At 39.9% G+C, this 18,718-nt stretch overlaps 1 protein-coding gene and 1 long non-coding RNA gene across 2 annotated transcripts in view; one reads left to right on the top strand and one right to left on the bottom strand.

The window, feature by feature from the left end:
* The first annotated feature begins 497 nt into the window (after positions 1–497).
* Positions 498–16,297, top strand: LOC123586182. Its single transcript, XR_006706658.1, has 3 exons — positions 498–579; positions 1,104–1,187; positions 16,013–16,297. It is a non-coding gene; the product is annotated as an uncharacterized LOC123586182 (long non-coding RNA).
* The window catches only part of MSR1 (macrophage scavenger receptor 1), an 83,547-nt gene continuing 73,267 nt past the window's right edge, over positions 8,439–18,718 (bottom strand). Inside the window, exon 10 of the mRNA XM_045455103.1 lies at positions 8,439–8,984. Within this exon, the coding sequence (XP_045311059.1) occupies positions 8,851–8,984 (134 nt within the window). The 3' untranslated portion in view covers positions 8,439–8,850. The remainder of the gene's footprint in view (positions 8,985–18,718) is intronic.

The following is an 18,718-nucleotide window of genomic DNA, read 5'->3' as shown; positions in this document are numbered from 1 at the left end:
AAAAATGCTAAGCATGGAAAGGGTCATGGGCTTACTTTCATGCTAATTCATCACCAGGGCCATCGGGAGGCTTCAATCTGGATGTAGTGAGCTGCTACTAAATCTATAGAGCAACAGAGGGGACTATCAGTTTCACCTTAAACGAGCCCATAATTGAGTTTAACGGATGCCTGGTATTATGTACCACCAGTCCCCTCAAGCCTCAAGATAACCAGCTTTTCTTCTAGCCACGATCATCGTTAGATATTACTTCCCTTTCCACAACTTTACAGGGGTTCCCAGATGCCTCTTAAATCCAATTAAAATCTCCTGAGTTGGAGTTTTTGTTCTTGGAGGGATTGATTTGTTTGTTTGCAGCTCTTCGTGTTCAGCTCAGGTTATTCAGGTTCTATCCTTCTGTGGCCCTAATAAAATCCCCTCTGTGGCAAACCACATTTTTCCCCCCTTAGATCATAACCACTTCCTAAGAAGGACTCAAGTCGCTTCCTTTTTGCTTTCTCGTTTCCTACCGCTCTGTAACTTTCCACAGCCTGTCCGGGTGGGCATGTGCTGTGTCAGACGCTGGCTGACCGACAATGAGTAAGTGCTTTGGATTAAGACTTTGGCAGGCATTCTTGAGGACTGGCCAGTTTGAGTCTAACAGCTTTTAAATTAAACCCCAAGTCTTTTCTGGAGCGAGAGGGGAAAGTAAAGAAAGGGGAGATAGGAGAGAACTATGTAAAGAGAGAAAACTACTCAGGAAAGGGATCAAATCTTTGGAAGGCAGAAGAAGCAGATTCATCTGGGAGTATTTTGGCCAAGGCTTCTTGATCTGGGATTTCTGCTGGGTTTCCACGTAGGATCAGTCTCTGTGAAAATTCCTCCTTCTTTCCCTTCTCTTTCTCAGAGCTTCTGTGGATGTCAAGAGCTGAGTGTCTACACCAAAGCCAAAGTCCCCCCCAGGCGGCTTTGGAAAGTCCCCTTGTTTTATGTGTTTTTCAGTTTTTAAGATAATTCCTTCACTAAGTTAGACACAGCTGATTCACCCAGCATTTCTTCCTCCCTAGAGATCTGAGTCAATGAAAAGTTCTAGATACCCAGTAAACCCTCTGTTTTATTTACAGGGCATTATCACAGTTTTAACCCTAACGAAGCTATGATGTGTGGAGGTCTCGGAGCCACATCAAAATAAAAAGGGAACAGCCTAGGTAACAAAACCAACTCCAAAATAATTCCATTTCTTTACTTTTTTTTTTTTTTTTAACCTTGTCAAATGTGGGGAGGCTAATAAATATGAGGACTGCCTGAAAATGCCTAACTTCTGACCTGTCAGGAATTCATGCTGTCATCTGGTCCTCACACGCACATCCGGAGGGTAACAAGGTCACGGATAAGCATTCCCACTTTCTGTGCTAGGATTTGAGGACTAGAGGCTGACTTCCCTAGAGAACGTGCTGCCAGCCATGAGGCAGAGCCCGGACAGAAATGGGGGTCTTCCCCTCCTGCCCGCTACACTGACCACATCCCACGGCTTCCCAGAAACCTTCGTTCCTGAAATGACACAGCTGTCCTTGTTCACCGAGAAGGCACTTGACCAATAATACTCAACTGTTTAAGTTCATCTCTACGAGAACATAAGCCACAGAGAACGTGATGTCTTTGTGCTTTATCTTAATGTGATGCAACTTTTCCCCCTATCAAAGAAAACAATACCGTAATTCTATTTTAAAATGAAAAACACAACAATAAGAAATGGTTTTCTGTGGTCGTTATGTGAATGAGCATAGGTCAAGTTGACGGGTGGATTGCTGCCCCAAATATAATTTGAGCGCCCAGTCACTGGTGAAAAATTTTAGGATAAAGTTGTTCCTTTCAATTTCTCGATTCCCTTCCTACCGCAATGTGGAGTGAAAGTGTTTTTGAGCAGGAATTCAATTTAGAATTTGAGCACTAAGATAAAAATAATTGTCTGATACTACAGCTGCACAGCCTTTTTTTTTTCCAACTCATTTGTTACCTTGTTTCTTTAGCATAAGATGTGTAAAAATACCAGAAACCCACTTACCTTCTCATTCAAATTTTTCAGCATATAATGAAGAGATGATTAACGGATTTGCTGTTCCTCAGATCTCTCTCGTTCTCTCTCTCTCCTTCCTTCCTTCCTTTTCTCTTTTTTGGTTCGGAACTTTCTCAGGTTTTCCTTTTTATCCGGCAATCACTCTGGCAGCTGACTTGGATACGGGATTCATTAGCTTTCTAAAAGATAGGCCTGATTTCCCTAACAGGTGCTTATTCAGAATAGTAGCCCTTCTGTTTTCTGTATCACTGTATTCTGCCATAGAACCCTCAGAACGGGACGGATTCTATGCAATTTAACAAAATAAAATAAATGAACAACTTACATCAGTCATCTTAGCCTTTTTAGAGTGATGTTCCAAGCAGGAAGCATCAAAGATTTGTTTTTTGTTTTTTGTTTTTTTTAATTGCAATGTTTTACAGTTTTGGTTGAAATTAGTTGGCCCTAGGGAGGTTCATGGATGACTAACAAATACAGTTCAGTCTTGTTTTTCTCCCTAACCTAAAATTTAAAAGCATGCAATCCTAAAGTTTTTTATTCAGGAAACCCTAAAGAGCTTAAGGGTCACAAGTGAATTTCAGAGTTATTGAAATAATGTAGTAAATACCCTTTTAAAAATTCTTGGCACAGTTGACATTTTTGTAGAAAAACCCACAGCACAAAGGTTTGATACTTTACCTGTTAAAACCTGGGTTTGTGTATTTTACTCTCAGAGAGCCGTTGCCTTCAGAGAGCACAGTTCAATAGCCAAAGTAACTAAAAATAGTTCCATCGTTTAGTTGTCTGCTTTATAAATTGGAAGAAACTCGGGGCACCTGGGTGGCTCAGTCGGTTGGACGTCTGATTTCGGCTCAGGTCATGATCTCACAGCTCTTGAGTTCGAGCCCCGCTTCGGGCTCTGTGTTGACAGCTCAGAACCTGGAGTCTGCTTCAGATTCTGTGTCTCCCTCTCTCTCTACCCCACCCCTGCTTACACTCTGTCTCTCTCTCTCAAAAATAAATAAACATTAAAAAAATTTATATAAACTGGAAGAGACTCTAAATATCAAGGTCACAACTGCAATTATTAAAGGCCCTACATTCTTCTGTTCATTTTTCTGCCCAAGGCCAATGTCTCAAAATCCAGAGCTAACTCTTCCTGTTTTCCCTTGAAGAGATGTGACCTTCTGCACCGGGGGATTCGGGTTGCTGGTTAAGTAGGCTATGCCAGTCTACCGTTTTTGTGCCTGGTGCCATGACATCTGAGGTCAGCAGCATCAGCATTTTCGAAGGGAAGTTGGACAGGAGCGGAAAGAATGCAAGGAGAAAATGAAACCATGTGGGTGAGCTGGAAACTGCATGTTTCTCGCTGCCTGCAACTTGATGATCCAGGGGGCCTGCTGGAGAAGGTGATGAGTTCATCATGGAGTTCATGTATCTGGCTCAGGAATGAGGGGATCTGAGGGAGGCTCCTGAAGGATCTTAGGAGCTACGGTTCTGCTGTCCTGCAGATCTCATAAGCTGGCAGAGCAGTGACGATCGGTATAGACTTAGAACGGGCCCTGCTGTCACTGTAGTGACTTTTGGCACATAAAAAGAACAGTGGGGGCGCCTGCGTGGCTCAGGAGGTTAAGCGTCCGACTTGAATTTGGCTCAGGTCATGACCTCGAGGTTCATGAGTATGCGATTCATGTCGGGCTCCATGCTGACAGCGTGGAGCCTGCTTGTGATTCTTGCTCTCCCTGTCTCTCTGCCCCTCCCCTGCTCTTTCTCTTTCAAAATAAATAAACTCTGAAAACAAAAACGAAGAAATAAGTGTCTCCTGCTAAACTCCCATTCAAAATGTCTTTTGAGGTCCATGATAAATCAATGCAGGGAAGTGAATTCTGGAAAATGTAGTTCTAGTATAGAACTACGACTCTCTCCTCTCTCTCTCTGTATGTGTATTTCTGGGATTTTTCAGTGCATATTTTGGTCCATAGGATGGTATCCCACAGATACCTCAGGCTCTTCTTTCTTTTCCCCATTTTTTTTTTCTTCCTGCTTCTCAGATTCAATAGTTTTGATTGCCCGATCTTCAGGCTGGCTGGTTGTTTCCTCTGCTTGTTCATAGCTGCTGCTAAACTCTTCTACTGAATATTTTTGCTTTAGTAATTTAGGAGCTTTTTAGATCCAACATTCTGGTTTGGCTGTTTTTTCTCATTTTGTAATTTCCATCTTTTAATTGATATTCTCATTTTAATACAGTATTTCTGATTGCCTTTAGTTGTCTTTTGGTTTTTTTTTAAATCATATTTAAGCAGTTGTTTTAAGGTCTTTGTTGAGTACGTCCAACAACCAGACTTCTCAGGGGCCATTTCTGTCCATTGATTTTGCTCCTTTCAGTGGGTTACTTCCCTGTTTCTTCTTATGCCTTGTCATTTTGGGTTGTTGTTGAACACTGGACCTTTGAATATCGTAATGTGGTGACTCTGAAAAGCAGATTCTCCCCCTTCCCTATGGTTTGCTCTGTTTGTGTTTCTTGAAGGTTGTGGTAGTCTATTTGTTTAGTTACTTCCCTGAACTAATTCTGCAGAGACTGCATCCCTTGTTGTGCGTGGTCACTGAAGTCTCTGTTCCTTAGCTTGTGTTTCATTAGTGTTTTTGAATGCTAGGAACTGGCAGCCCCCCAAGTCCCCATAACCAACCAACCAAACAAACACTTAAAACAGCAACAATAACAAAAGCTACCTCTCTGGTCTTGGCAGATGTGCATACATCTTGCCTTGGGCATGGACACAGTTTTCTACATTTCTCTGCATACGTGGCTTTTTAAAAAATGTCCATAGAGACTCTTTCTGGCTTTCCTTAGCAGGCTTTATGCAGTCTATTGTATGTTTCAACTGTAACTTTTGGTGCCCGGCCCCTAAGGGGTGTTAAGTTTGCAGAGTTTTCGAGCAAGGCATGCTACTTTTCCAGCTTGTTTCAAGTGAGGCACAGCAGAGATGAACGCTGGCATTAGTCCTTCAGGAACAACTCAGACGAGTTAGAACTGACACACACAATCATTTGCGGAGAAGGTTTGCCCTGCGTCTTTGGAATCGGGGACCAGGGCCCCAAACTCAGAATGTAGGCTGTGGTAGTCTGAAGTCCAAATCCAAGGGTGGGTAGGACAAGGGTGAGTAGAAATGTTCCAAAACTTCCCTGCTGTTTGGAAGTTGCCTTTCTCTTGACTCTGCATTTGCTTAGTTGCTGTAAAATCTTGACTGTGTTCCAGAGTCCTGATGAGGTTGGTTCTGACAGTTTGTACTTGTTTTTCAATGTTTCTGTGGGGAATGAGCTCGTGGAGTCACTATTCTACCATTTTGCTGACGTCATGCTCCCTCATTTTTCTTTTTGATAAAGCAAATATTCTAAATAATAACCTATACCTAAAACAGGTCTTTTGTTAAGAGATGTTAGAAGCATAAAAATAACTTTTGTAAATGACATAACTAAACTTCTAAATCTAGAGTACCCTGTAAAACAAAAGAGCTGATAAATACCAGATGGGAATAGTGTTGTGATGTGACAAGAAGACTGATTCGATTAAACAAAACCACTTAAAACTATGGTACCTAACATTCACTAAAGAAAAAACAGAGTTAAAATGTCAGGCTATGCTGTGGTTATATGCCTGATAGAAAGCTATATCTAGTGCCAAACAGCGATTCCTAAAATTCCTATATTCCATTCCAATGTGTTAAAAAATAGCTCAACATAAAAATCTCCTAATTGTACTTTCTCTGGAAACACTGTTAATGGTCTACCTGATAACCATTCACTTCTTCCCGCTCTCTGCCAGAACAGAGATTTCATTTAGTTAACATGGGCCCCTGAGCTTTCATGAACCTTGAGCTTTTCCAACTCCAGAGAATGAATAATTCTTTTTTTTTTTTAATTTTTTTTAATCTTTATTTTTTTTTGAGAGAGAGAGACAGAGTGTGAGCAGGGGAGGAACAGAGAGGGAGACACAGAATCCAAAGCAGGCTCCAGGCTCTGAGCTGTCAGCACAGAGCCCGACGCGGGGCTCGAACTCACGAACTGTGAGATCATGACCTGAGCCGAAGTCGGACGCTCAGACGCTCAACCGACTAAGGCACCCAGGCGCCCCCATGAATAATTCTTATTATGCAAATCCAATGATGCTAAGTTTGTATCTCTTGTCAGTGACTGGCTTAGATATAAGTATAAATGCAATCCTCAGCACACATAAATTACTGAGGTTTCAAATATTCCATTCCCCCTTAATCACAAATATTACTATATGATTTGTGACAGGTATATGCCTTAATCAAATCTTTGGAATACAGACTATCATAGTTCATAAGTTTTTGCAAAACTGGAGGCTTTTACTTGAAATTATTTATTCAGGTAACTGAGGTAAAATAGATTTGGTTCTCAAATATCAACTGGTATTCCTATTTTCTACCTCCCTTTCCTTTCTTTCTGTTTCTTCCTTAATTTTTTTTTTTTTTAATTAATTCACACTGCACTTATTTTGATGCTAGATGGCTAGACAAGTAGGATGCAATGATTCTGGTCATGTGTTCTTTCTTTTTCTTTCTTCCTTTCTTCCTTGCTTCTTTCCTCCCTCCCTCCCCTCCCCCCTCCCTCTCTTCCTCCCTCCCTTCCTTCCTCCCTCCCTTCCTTCCTTCACCAAATCACAAAGTACTGCTTCATGAAGGAGATAATGCAATTTAGCATTCCAAAGTAAAACTCCCAAATATATTGGCACAATTAAGCCCATTGCTAGACTGGACGGAGTGTAATGGATTACCTCAATTACAAAAAGGCCTTTCTTGGTTTTCAAGAAACAAATGTCTATACCTCCATGGAAAATAAGTATCCATACAGTCGACATCAGTACAGCACACACACCCATAGGCACTGATCTCATACATCTCATATAGGCTGATATGCGAAGGATTCTTTTTTTAAAAATAAGTTTATTTATTTTGAGAGAAAGAGACAAAGTGAGGGGGAAGGTGCAGAGAGAGAGGGAGACAGAGAATCTCAAGCAGACCTCATGCTGTCAGTGCAAAGCCCAACGTGGAGCTCGATCAAACGAACCACGAGATTGTGACCTGAGCCGAAATCAAGCATCCAAAGTTGGATGCTTAACTGACTGAGCCACCCATGTGCCCCAAGGATTCTTTTTCATACCATCTTGTTTGCCATATGAGGGAAATACGGTGCAGTTGAGCACAAGGAATTAATAACCAGATGAATGCAGAGCGAGCTCTAGAGACAGTCTGTCTACCTTGAGAATCCATTCTCTTAGTCACAATTACACTGGAGAAAATCATCCTATGTTTAACAAGAAGAAGGACATAACGTGGTAAAAGGCCATTTTCAACAGGCCATTTCCAACAGTTCCATTTCCAAGACAACATTTTTGCCTTTGCAAGTGAGAAGTAGGGAATCTACTACGTGGTTACCATTTGTGAAGTGAGACTTCAGGATATGAAAAAATACATAAGCCCTTTTTTGCTTATCACCATTACAGAGGGAATGGTAGAGCCATTCCATAGTAGTACCACTATCTAATCATGTGTCCCTCTGGGTTGGGCTTAGGAAACTTGAAAGAGTATGTTCTTCTCAGGGCTTGATTAGATTTGGCTTGGCTTCGATAGCAGTCACTGGTCTTTCTGGCTGTATACTTAGTAGGGTACAGGCCTTGGGTTCCTGGTGGCCTTTCACACTCTAAGACAGACTAGACCTGCATAGACAGACCTGGTGATAGATTGCTAGTTAGGGTCACTGACCCTTTAGGGCTGAAGATCTCTCTCTTTATCTGTCTTACCTCTCTTTTGCTGGTTGTAATCGTTGAGGGACTTCATGAAAGATTCCAAAGAAGGGTGGCTGAAACTTGCTTCTGTGCTCAAGACATGTGCATGCCATTATTTAAAATAGAATGATTGCATGTATTTACATTTCAAACACAGTGTCTTAGAATTATAACAACTATTCAACTTAATTTAAAATGCATAACAAGCTGAGCTCCATGTTGAAAACGACATGTTTGATCCACCAATTATCAACACACATATAGTGATGGCGGTCTGTACCTTTTCTCAGATGCTCTGCTTTTAACTAATTTACGGTTCAGACAAAGTAACAAACAAAAAGTAAAACTGTCAATACATGAACACGTAAAATAATCGTGTTGTTTTTCTTTATCATCATATTACTGACCTGTATTGACCTATAAATCTCCTGATAAGTTTTTCATCATGGCCAAAGTATGTCATGAACATTGCTATCTAACAGCCAAGTTATTGCACATTCAGAGAATTTGATGGCCGGGTAAAATTTTTCCTCAACAAACGTGTATGGTTAGAGATTTTGCGAACTCGGCACAAAAAACCTCTTCCCAATCCTCTCATTATTAAGACAGTAATTTAATTAAAATCAACTCAAAAGATTACAGAGAAAACAAAAATGACAAAACTTGTCATCTTGTGAAGGTATCAGCTGAGGTCAATGATTGGAAGGCGTTTCCATTATCATTGGCATTTAAAATCCAGAAGCCTTAGACTTTAATCCGTTCCTTTTGATGCATGTCGTTATGTTAGAAATTCCATTTAAAAACCTAAAGAAGTTGAAATGGTTTAAATATAGACATATAGGAAGTGTGACGGCATTCAGTATGTTTAGCCAGTGATTTTAAACAATTCCTTTTCTTTAGACAAGATTCCTAATCTCTTAAATACTCACTGGACCAATTTTAATGGAGAAAACTTATAAAATCATTTTGCAACAGTGGTTTCATAAATGTGGAAGAAAAAGAAACCTTATAAAACGCAAGTGACTCCAGCATCTTCAGAGTGTGAACAGACTCTCGCACCCCACTGTTTAATTTTACATTCTTCGATAGATGATTCTCTCCCAAAACAAAACACTTCATTCAGCCAGATTGGACCGGTACCTGAAGAAACCAGATACAAATGCATCAGTAAACACGGTCTGGGGTTTATGTCTGAATGGGACAAAAACATTAGTTGACCCTCTAAGTTAAGACAAAGGTGCTGCTTATTATCTACATCCAAGTGCCGTGCTTCCTATTTGGATTCAAAAATTAATCTGCCCCGGGAAACCTGATATTCTGTCACTGTGTAAACTAGTAAGGGTACAACGTAATAAGACCTGTACGAAAGGTATATCCACAGCTCTATGAAATCGTAGATAAAAGAATGATTGGTTTTAACAGATTCATTTTATTTTTAGAAATAAGAAGGAAAAAAGCTTTGCTAATCACAGGTATGTGCAATGACCTGATGGTCTGAGGCCATCTGTATGAGGCATTCTCTGAAACATTAACAGGTACCGGAGTTCTTTTCTTAGCTTCTGGTGTAATGCTATTTATGTGTGCCTGGATTACCAAATATATTACCTTTTTTTTTTTTTTTAATTTACATCCAAGTTAGTTAGCATATAGTGCAACGATGATTTCAGGAGTAGATTCTTTAGTGCCCCTACCCGTTGAGCCCATCCCCCCTCCCACAACCCCTCAGTAACCCTCTGTTTATTCTCCATATTTATGAGTCTCTTATGCTTCGCCCCCCTCCCTGTTTTTATATTATTTTTGTTTCCCTTCCCTTATGTTCATCTGTTTTGTCTCTTAAAGTCCTCATATGAGTGAACTCATAAGGTTTTTGTCTTTCTCTGACTAATTTCACTTAGCATAATACCCTCCAGTTCCATCGGCAATCAAAAAGCATATTATCTATTTTTAATTAAACTAAGTCTAATACAATCAGCAAAGGGCTTACAAACTATCCTGCAAAAAGACCGTGGGTTATTAATTGTAAACACAGACAAACAACAACAAAATGACAGAGCTAATACTCTCTTTATCTTGAACTCTTCCCCAGACACATTAAAGGGTAAACGGCCATCAGCAGTAGGCTCCCTGGAAGATATTTAACCAACTAAATACACAGACTTCACTGCCACTTTCAAGAGAAGGACATTATTCTATCAATGAATAAGGAAACAACTGCTTTTTGAAAGGAATCCATGCATGCCAGGAGAAGATCATTTGAAAAATAATGTTTAGAAATGTTTTCCTGGTACACTCTAAAGATTTTCTGTGAGTGTCACATTTAAAAATTCCCCTTTCTTTTACACATAAGAAATGGAACCTTTGAAAGACTTCTAAATGAAAGATGTGGGGTTTTGTTAAATATACATAATGCAAACCTCCTGATGTGTTTTTAAGGACATTTCATGCTATCAAGAAACTGATGATTTAGCAGCTAAATTTCCAGAAACCCCTTAGCAAGTCTGGTGGATGGTAAATAAATATCTTAATACCGTCAGCATAATCAATAATACATTTTTTTCAATTCAGATCAATGTGATGTTGAAAGGTTCTCTTTTGGTCAAAGAGCTATATAAAACATAATTAGAAATCACTTCAGCTTAGAAACAGACCTTGTGACTTATAAAACACGGTATTAAGTGAAGACTTTTTTTTTTCAAAGAGGCCTCTATAATGGCATACATAATGACATTACTCTTGCTGATTTTTCGAATATTCTATGAGTTCAATAAATAAGTTTATATACATGGTGAGTGATGTGCATAATAATATAGTGGTGTGTGTACATATGAATAAGTTACAAATATTGGGAATTCTGTAACCACTTTGTGGATAACATTTGACCTAACTTAAAAAAAAATGGAGAGAGGTTTTCCACACGTATAAAAGAAGTTATTCCATAGAGTGGGGGCGCAAGGTAATGCTTGATGTATTACGACAGTCACCAGGATCCTGGCATCTAAAACACAAAGTACATTAATGAGGGGAGAGCAATCAAGGGGAAGCCTGTAGAGAAAGCCAGGACCATGTTTACAACACTCTGAATTGTATATTGTGAGTCGCCAAAAGAAGTGACATCATTGGGGCACCTAGGTGGCTCAGTGGGTTGAGAGACCACCTCTTGATTTTGGCTCAGGGTCATATCTCACAGTTGGTGCACCAGAATCTGCACTTAGTGTGGAGTCTGCTTGGGATTCTCTTTCTCTCCCCTCTCTGCCCCTCCCCAACTCACTCTCTCTTTCTCTCTTAAACTTAAAAAAAAAAAAAAAAATTTTTAATGATATCATCAGAACTATATTTTAGAAATGTATATCTGACAGAAATGTAGAAGTTGGATTAAAGAAGAAAGTCTGTAAGCTAGAAGGACAGTTAATAGGATGTGTATGGAGAGATTCTTCTCTGAAGACTTGTGTTTTTATTTACTCTCAGAGTTAGATAGGAAATTTTTATTTCCACCTATAAAATAAATTGGGGCATTCTCTTAATCTTTGAAGAATTTGTGCCTCTACTAGAAAGATCCAAACATGAGACAAAATTATATTTGGGTTCACGTTCTCAAGGTAATTCGGAACACTGCATTGTTCAGTTCATATAGTAGTAATTAAATCATTCAGGCCCAGGGGCGCCTGAGTGGCGCAGTCGGTTAGGCGTCCGACTTCAGCCAGGTCACGATCTCGCGGTCCGGGAGTTCGAGCCCCGCGTCAGGCTCTGGGCTGATGGCTCAGAGCCTGGAGCCTGTTTCCGATTCTGTGTCTCCCTCTCTCTCTGCCCCTCCCCCGTTCATGCTCTGTCTCCCTCTGTCCCAAAAATAAATAAACGTTGAAAAAAAAAAATTAAAAAAAAAAAATCATTCAGGCCCAAACAATATTTCTATTAGAAAAGAAAGGTTTTCCTGGGCTGATCAATTATAAAAGTTGTAACCTGAGAACTCAAGTATATTTTGAAATGTTTATAATAGTATTGAGCCTGTTTGACTTAAAATTTTAAGGCAGATAAAAAAAGAAAAAGATTAGGGGAATATGACCTCAAAATCAGAAACCTTGCCAGGAATACATTTTTATTCCCAAGGGGCTCTTACAAGATATAGCCCCATCTTTTTTGTGTTTGTGAGTGTTCCTATGTGTGGGCGTGTCTGCACATGTGTGCTTCCTTGTAAATGTATAAAGTCTATCTAAATTTTTTGGAAGCCCCAAAGGGACTCAAAAATATATGCAAATAATCACAACTGCACAAATCGTGGAACTCTGCCCATGTCCACGTAGAAGAGAGCCAAAACAGTGGGACATTTCTACATTGTGTCTATTACACATACAGACATTCATAAAGTGTATCAACAAATGTAAGTGAAACTTTTGGGGACAGCATGGGTCTGTCATAACGGGAGCCCAAGAATGGGATGGCTCTATGAGAGTCTCTGTTCCAGGGCACTGTGATGCGTTCACTCCTCATTTTGTGGGTTCAGTCACTGGATTTCGATCTCAGCAGTGCAGACATTTCACAATCCGGGGAAAACAGAAGAATGAGAATCCCTCCCCTCCAGTGGCTGGAGCACCAGCAGGACAGCCCCGCAGGGGTAGCACAACACGGAAAAGAGTCCATTCATGTGCTGATATGTGAACACAAATGTTGAGAAGCCTCCGTAAAGGAAGTCACAAATGTCAGAATGCCAAAGCTGTAGTAGTAATCGTGAACATTTAAGCCCACTCTGTGACGAATTAATGATGTGGCTGAACACGTTCCAAGTACTTTTAATCTGTTATCTCATTGAGTCCTCAAATAACCTTAAGAAGTTAAGTGCTCTTCCAGTGCCATTTTACTGTTGAGGAGAGGGAAAATCGAAGAGAGTAAGTAAGTTGGGCCAAGGTCATGTAGCTAATTTCCACCCTGCATCTGCGTGGAGCCAGTGCCTTTAAAAAATGATTCGCTGCAATCCCCTGCGTCGTTAGAGTCAGTCGTTCAGCAGATCTGTTTTGTCTGCCTCCGTGAGTGAAGGGAATCGAAATCCTTTCCTTCTTGCACTGACTTCCAGCTTATGTTTTAGAGTAGATGAGGCAACTGAGATCACATACGTAATCAGCAGCAGAGTCGATACCTGTATCTAGAGCCCCTACCTCCTATTCCGGTGTTTTTTCCACCAAGGACATGGATATGATAGACATATTGGGCGATTCAGTAACTCTGGTCTTTAGCGATGTAGAAAAGATTCAGCCACAGTGAACATCCTAGGTTTTTTCTACACCTGATGTTTAAAATTTACGTCTTCTAATAACCCTGTAAAATAATGGCGATTATCTCCATTTCACAGGTACATCAACTGAGACTCAGGAAAAATGTTTGCGTTTATCAAAATAACAGAATGACACCAAGAGACAGAACATGATGACATTTAAGACTAGGTACAATTCACTGACTGCACAGAAGCCCAAAGAGAGTTATAAAAATAATTTTCACAGATTTGTTTTAATTTTATATTAGTATATTCAGGACTATTGAGCCTAAGGGAAACATGTGTTTAATATGCATCTTTCCATCTCATTCCAAATTGTTTTCTGCATTAAAAATTAATTCAAACGTAGCATAAGATTCATAAAATTTTACCTTGATGTAAACCTCAGAGATTAAAAAACAAATTTTATTTTTATTTCTTTACGTAATAACTATTACACAAGGAATTTGGGTACTGCTGCTGTCATTGTTATTGTTTGTCTCTGAACTTTCTTTCTGGCTAGTGGGAAACTATGCAAAATCGAGGTGTTCAGTTTATTTTATACTCCTATCTATTTGTCATCCATCTATCTATTTATCTACCTAACCACGTACACATCTACAATTCCCTTTACCATTTGGGGGCTGGAAGGAGAGCAAATTGACTGATTTTGTGTTTCCAAAAGCAGACAGCTATCACTGTGTTGTCCACGGCTTCTGAAATTTTATGAGTTTGGTTTGTGATGCCTGGGAATATGCTCAACCGATGATGCCATTCCCTCATAATCTCTTTTTAAAAAATTACAGATAGGGATATCTGTTTCAAAGATTCCGATTGAATCTGCTGTCCAGTCCCTTACCACTTTTCTGGGAAACAACAAACACCAAAAAGGTGATCATATTTCACAAGAGGTAGTATAGTGATGAGATTGCAGAGCAGCTGCCGAATAGGTGTGTGGAGAAGCAAAAACCGCTGTTAGTTAAAAGTCTGAACGAATTTTAATTAAATCTAGTCAGGGCTGGGTGATTTCAATCTGGATTACTTTAAAGACTTCTAGTTGTGGGGCGCCTGGATGGCTCAGTCGGTGAAGCGTCCGACTTCAGCTCAGGTCATGGTCTCCGACTTGCGTTCAAGCCCCACGTCGGTCTCTGTGCTGACAGCTCAGAGCCTGGAATTCTGTGTCTCTCTCTCTCTCTGCCCCTCCCCCACTCACATTCTGTGTGTGTCTCTCTCTTTCAAAAATAAATAAACAATAAAAATTAAAAAAAAAAAAAAAAGACTTCTGGTTGAGAAGTCAACAACTCCTTCAAGAAAAAAGCCTTTTGTTTTGTTTTGTTTTTTTGGTGAGGTTAAAAATCAAAGGTGGAAACGGAATGGGAATTAGAATTGAGGATGGGTAAACTTAGACTATGGTTGTCAATTCTAGTTTAGTGGTTCTGAAGAAGACACGCATTTTCCCTGTTTTAGCATAGATGCAGAATAAGGAGGTGGGGCTGATATAGCTCCGGGATTTCATTTACCTTTAAAATTCTGTGATTCTAAGATTTTAAAGAAGCTCTTTGGAAATTCTTCAAGATAACGAACTTAGAAGGACATTCTGTCTAGCGGAAAGAAATAGGTGAAGGCGCGAATCTTGTCTCCCCCCCTCCCCCCACAACCACCATAACCATTGCGCAAATTTGGGCAGGTTTTGTGACAGCTCTGTTAAGTTGGCTGACTTTCTCTATGCAGACTGGGGCTATAATATCTATTCTCACAGGCAATGTGAGCACTAAGTGATATCATATAGTGTGTACTTGATTAACAATATTACCCCACACTTCGTATTGGCTTTGTTACCATAAGTAACAAAACAGATGTGTTAAGAACTCAATGGGCTCCAAATCAGGTTCCACAATACCCAGCAGCCAAACATCTACCTTTTATTTTATTTTTTATTTTTATTTCTATTTATTTTTTTTATTTTTTTATTAGAGAGAGAGAGAGAGAGCATGAGTAGGGGAGCGGGGCAGAGGGAGAGAGAGAAAGAGAGAATCTTAAGCAGGCTGCATGCTCAGTGTGGGGGCTCGCAGGGCTTGATCCTGCGACCCTGGGATCATGACCTGAGCCCAAATCAAGAGTTGGATGTTCAAATGGTTGAACCACCCAGTGGCCCTAAACATCTACATTAAAAAAATTGTTTTTAATGTTTATTTATTTGTGAAGGAGAGAGAGACAGAGTGTGAGTGGGGGAGGGGCAGAGAGTGAGGGAGACACAGAATCGGAAGCAGGCTCCAGGCTCCAGGCTCCCAGTTGTCAGCACAGAGCCTGATGCGGGGCTTGAACCCACAAACCCTGAGATCACGACCTGAGCCCAAGTCAGACATTCAACGACTGAGCCACCCAGTGTACCTAAACATTTACATTTTATTTTATTTTATTTATTTATTTATTTATTTATTTATTTATTTTTAATTTTTTTTTCAACGTTTATTTATTTTGGGGGGGACAGAGAGAGACAGAGCATGAACGGGGGAGGGGCAGAGAGAGAGGGAGACACAGAATCAGAAGCAGGCTCCAGGCTCTGAGCCATCAGCCCAGAGCCCGACGCAGGGCTCGAACTCACGGACCGTGAGATCGTGACCTGGCTGAAGTCGGACGCTTAACCGACTGCGCCACCCAGGCGCCCCAAACATTTACATTTTAAAACTTCCAGTGGGCAGGGGTCAGTCTGTAAGAATTTGAGTTCTGAGTCACTGACATATTTTATATTTGAGATTTTACTTGCATTCGCTGAAGGGTCAGTTCAGAGGTACAGTGATATTTTTGATCTCCTTCCATTTATTCTTGTAATTTAAAAACTTCCACTTGGAAAATTGATTATGAAATGTGAAAGGAGTACTAAAAAAAAAAAAAAGATGATATTTATGTTTAGAATTTTCTTTAGTTTCTGCTTTCACGTTTGGAGCGGCAGCGCAAACTCCTGTAAACTTAGAAGACGAGTTGGCTACCCCAGTCCAGCTCCAGCTTTCTGCATCAGCAAGAACTGATGGGACAAACCCTGGAGGACCACCATGGTCGGTAAAGCTCGTCCAAGTTCACTGCTGGGAGGCCACTGGAACAAGAGACTGGAAAGCCTGTCCAGGCAGAGAAGTGACTCCCTCGCCCTGCACTGCCCCGTGCAGTGACCAGGAGCCACTCAGTGCTTCCTTAAGTTTAACCTTTTGGTGTACTCAAAAAAAAAAAAAAAAAAAAAAAAAAAAAAAAAAAAAAGAACATCCCACTGTATGCAAAAGGTGCATCCAAATTAAAGAACCTATTTAAAGGAGTGAGCTTTAAGCTTTATTCCTATAAAACATTTTGCCTGCAGCTGCAAAAGTAATTGTTTTTAAAGCTAACAAGGATTATCCTGGGTAAGTCAGGTTTGCTGTTTTAAAACCAGAAGGGGGAGGAGGGGAATAACTATGCCCAGAATTCGGTTTTTTCTTTAAGGGGGAAAATACAAAGGGTATAAATTTAAACTTTTTTCTTCTTGTTTCAGTTCTGGGAGTAATGTACAATATAGTGTTGATCTGATTTTTCTTACTTCCCCAGGGAACAAGTAATTAAAACCTGAATGCATCTCTCTCTTTCTCTCCCCTACGCCCACCTCCACTCATATTTCTAAGTTTCCTTTCCAGTCTCTATCCTGCGTTCGGAATTGCCTTTTCTTTTCCTCCTGAGTGAAACTGTAAATTTAAGGTGGAGGAGTTGAAACAGCTTCACATAAAGAGGTTGTTTGCCGTGTCTAATCCCCAATCAGCTTACAATGTAAGCCCGGTTCTTAAAATACAACGTACAATGAAGCAGATCATGAAATTTATTGCTCAGGGTCTTTTTCTTCAGAACAAATAACCTCAGTTCTATTATGTCTCCCAGATCAGCTTGCTTTATTATCTTAAAATTCTCATAATCATTGTCCAATTGTTTGGTATTGAAGTATCCACAGAGAGGTGAAAAGAGCAGGGTCTGTCTTGAGAAGAGTGAGGACAGGGTTGGCTTCCCCACAGAAGACACTCCTGCAGTCACACTTCTGTGGAGTACAAAGTCACATTCAACTTTGAGCCCTGGAATATCCCTGATGTCATCGACAATATGGTACTGATCCTTTCAAAGAGGATGGCAAATACCTTTGGAATGATACAGTTGGAGCCGTTGCTTACAGTGATCTCTGCCACCATATTGAGCGATGCTATGAGCCAAGCTTTGTGTTGAGTACTTTCTGTATGCCAACTCATTTAAGATTCAGAATAAATCTGATGGGGTTGGTGCTCTGATTCTCATTTTATTGGGGGGAAAATGCAATCTGAGACAGAAGTAGCAGAGTTAAGGTTTCATCTCATATCTCCTCAGTTATAAAATTCTTAGTCTTTCCAATTCACTTCAGTAGGCAATTAAGAATGTTAAAGAAAAACAAAATTCAGACATGCCTGGTTGTTTCATTATAACAACACTCTAGTATCATGTATAGAATCACCAACTACCGTGAAAACACAGCCTCACTAAAAATGGACCCTCATCTTCGAGAAGTAGTCAGTTATCCAAACAAAATATGAGAGAACTGTCTCCATACAGCCCAATGACGCATTTCACATTAGACTAAATTCTATTGTTTTATTACTTATTTAAATGGAAAACATATTCTTGCCAGGATTTCAGAATACTTATTTCTGTCTTTTCTTAATCCCTGGAGATACAAGCAGGAAGAAGGGCTATGGGGACAAGAATACTTTACTTGTGAGAGTAGGCCTTAATGTTAATGTAAGCTTGAGACATCTCTAACTTTGTGTTTACCACCTATGTTTGGAACTCAATGGAAAACAGCTTTGTACACCATGATATTTATAGCAGCATTAACAACAACAGCCATATTATGGAAAGAGTCCAAATGTCCATCAACTGACAAATGGATAAAGAAGATGTGGTTTGTGTATATGTATTTAGATATGTGTATATATATATATATATATATGTGTGTGTGTGTGTGTGTGTATGGTTTGTGTGTATATATATGTATATACATATATATATATATACATATATATATATATATTTATAATGGAATATTACTCAGCCATCAAAAGAATGAAATCTTGCTATGTGCAACAATGTGGATGGAACTCGAATGTACTGTGCTAAGCAAAATAATTCAGAGAAAGACAAGTATCACATGATTTCACTCATGTCGAACTTAAGAAACACGATGATGAACATAGGGGAAGGGAAGGAAAAATAAAATAAAAAGAGGGAGGCAAACCATTAGAGACTCTTAAATACAGAGAACAAACTGAGGGCTGCTGGCAGGTGTTGTATCGAAGGGATGGGCTAAATGGGTGATGGGCATTAAGGAGGGCACTTACTGTGATGAGTACTGGGTGTTACATGTAAGTGATGAGTCAACTAAATTCTACCCCTGAAATCAATATTACACTGTGTGTCAACAACCTAAAATTTAAATACAAACTTGCACAACAAGAGAAAAAAGCTTTTAAGTGTAGGGCAAGGCTTCATATTCAGTGAGGAAATGAAGCTGGGGAACAACATCTTGTTTGCTTTCCTTCCACAGATCATATTCTGCCAAACGTTACTCGTTTTCCGCGAATTACAGTACATA

The sequence above is a fragment of the Leopardus geoffroyi genome, chromosome B1 (genome assembly GCF_018350155.1).
Source record: "Leopardus geoffroyi isolate Oge1 chromosome B1, O.geoffroyi_Oge1_pat1.0, whole genome shotgun sequence".
Classification (NCBI taxonomy): Eukaryota; Metazoa; Chordata; class Mammalia; order Carnivora; family Felidae; genus Leopardus; species Leopardus geoffroyi.
Note: the sequence above shows the minus strand (reverse complement) of the source record. Positions and strands in the feature narration are given on the sequence as shown.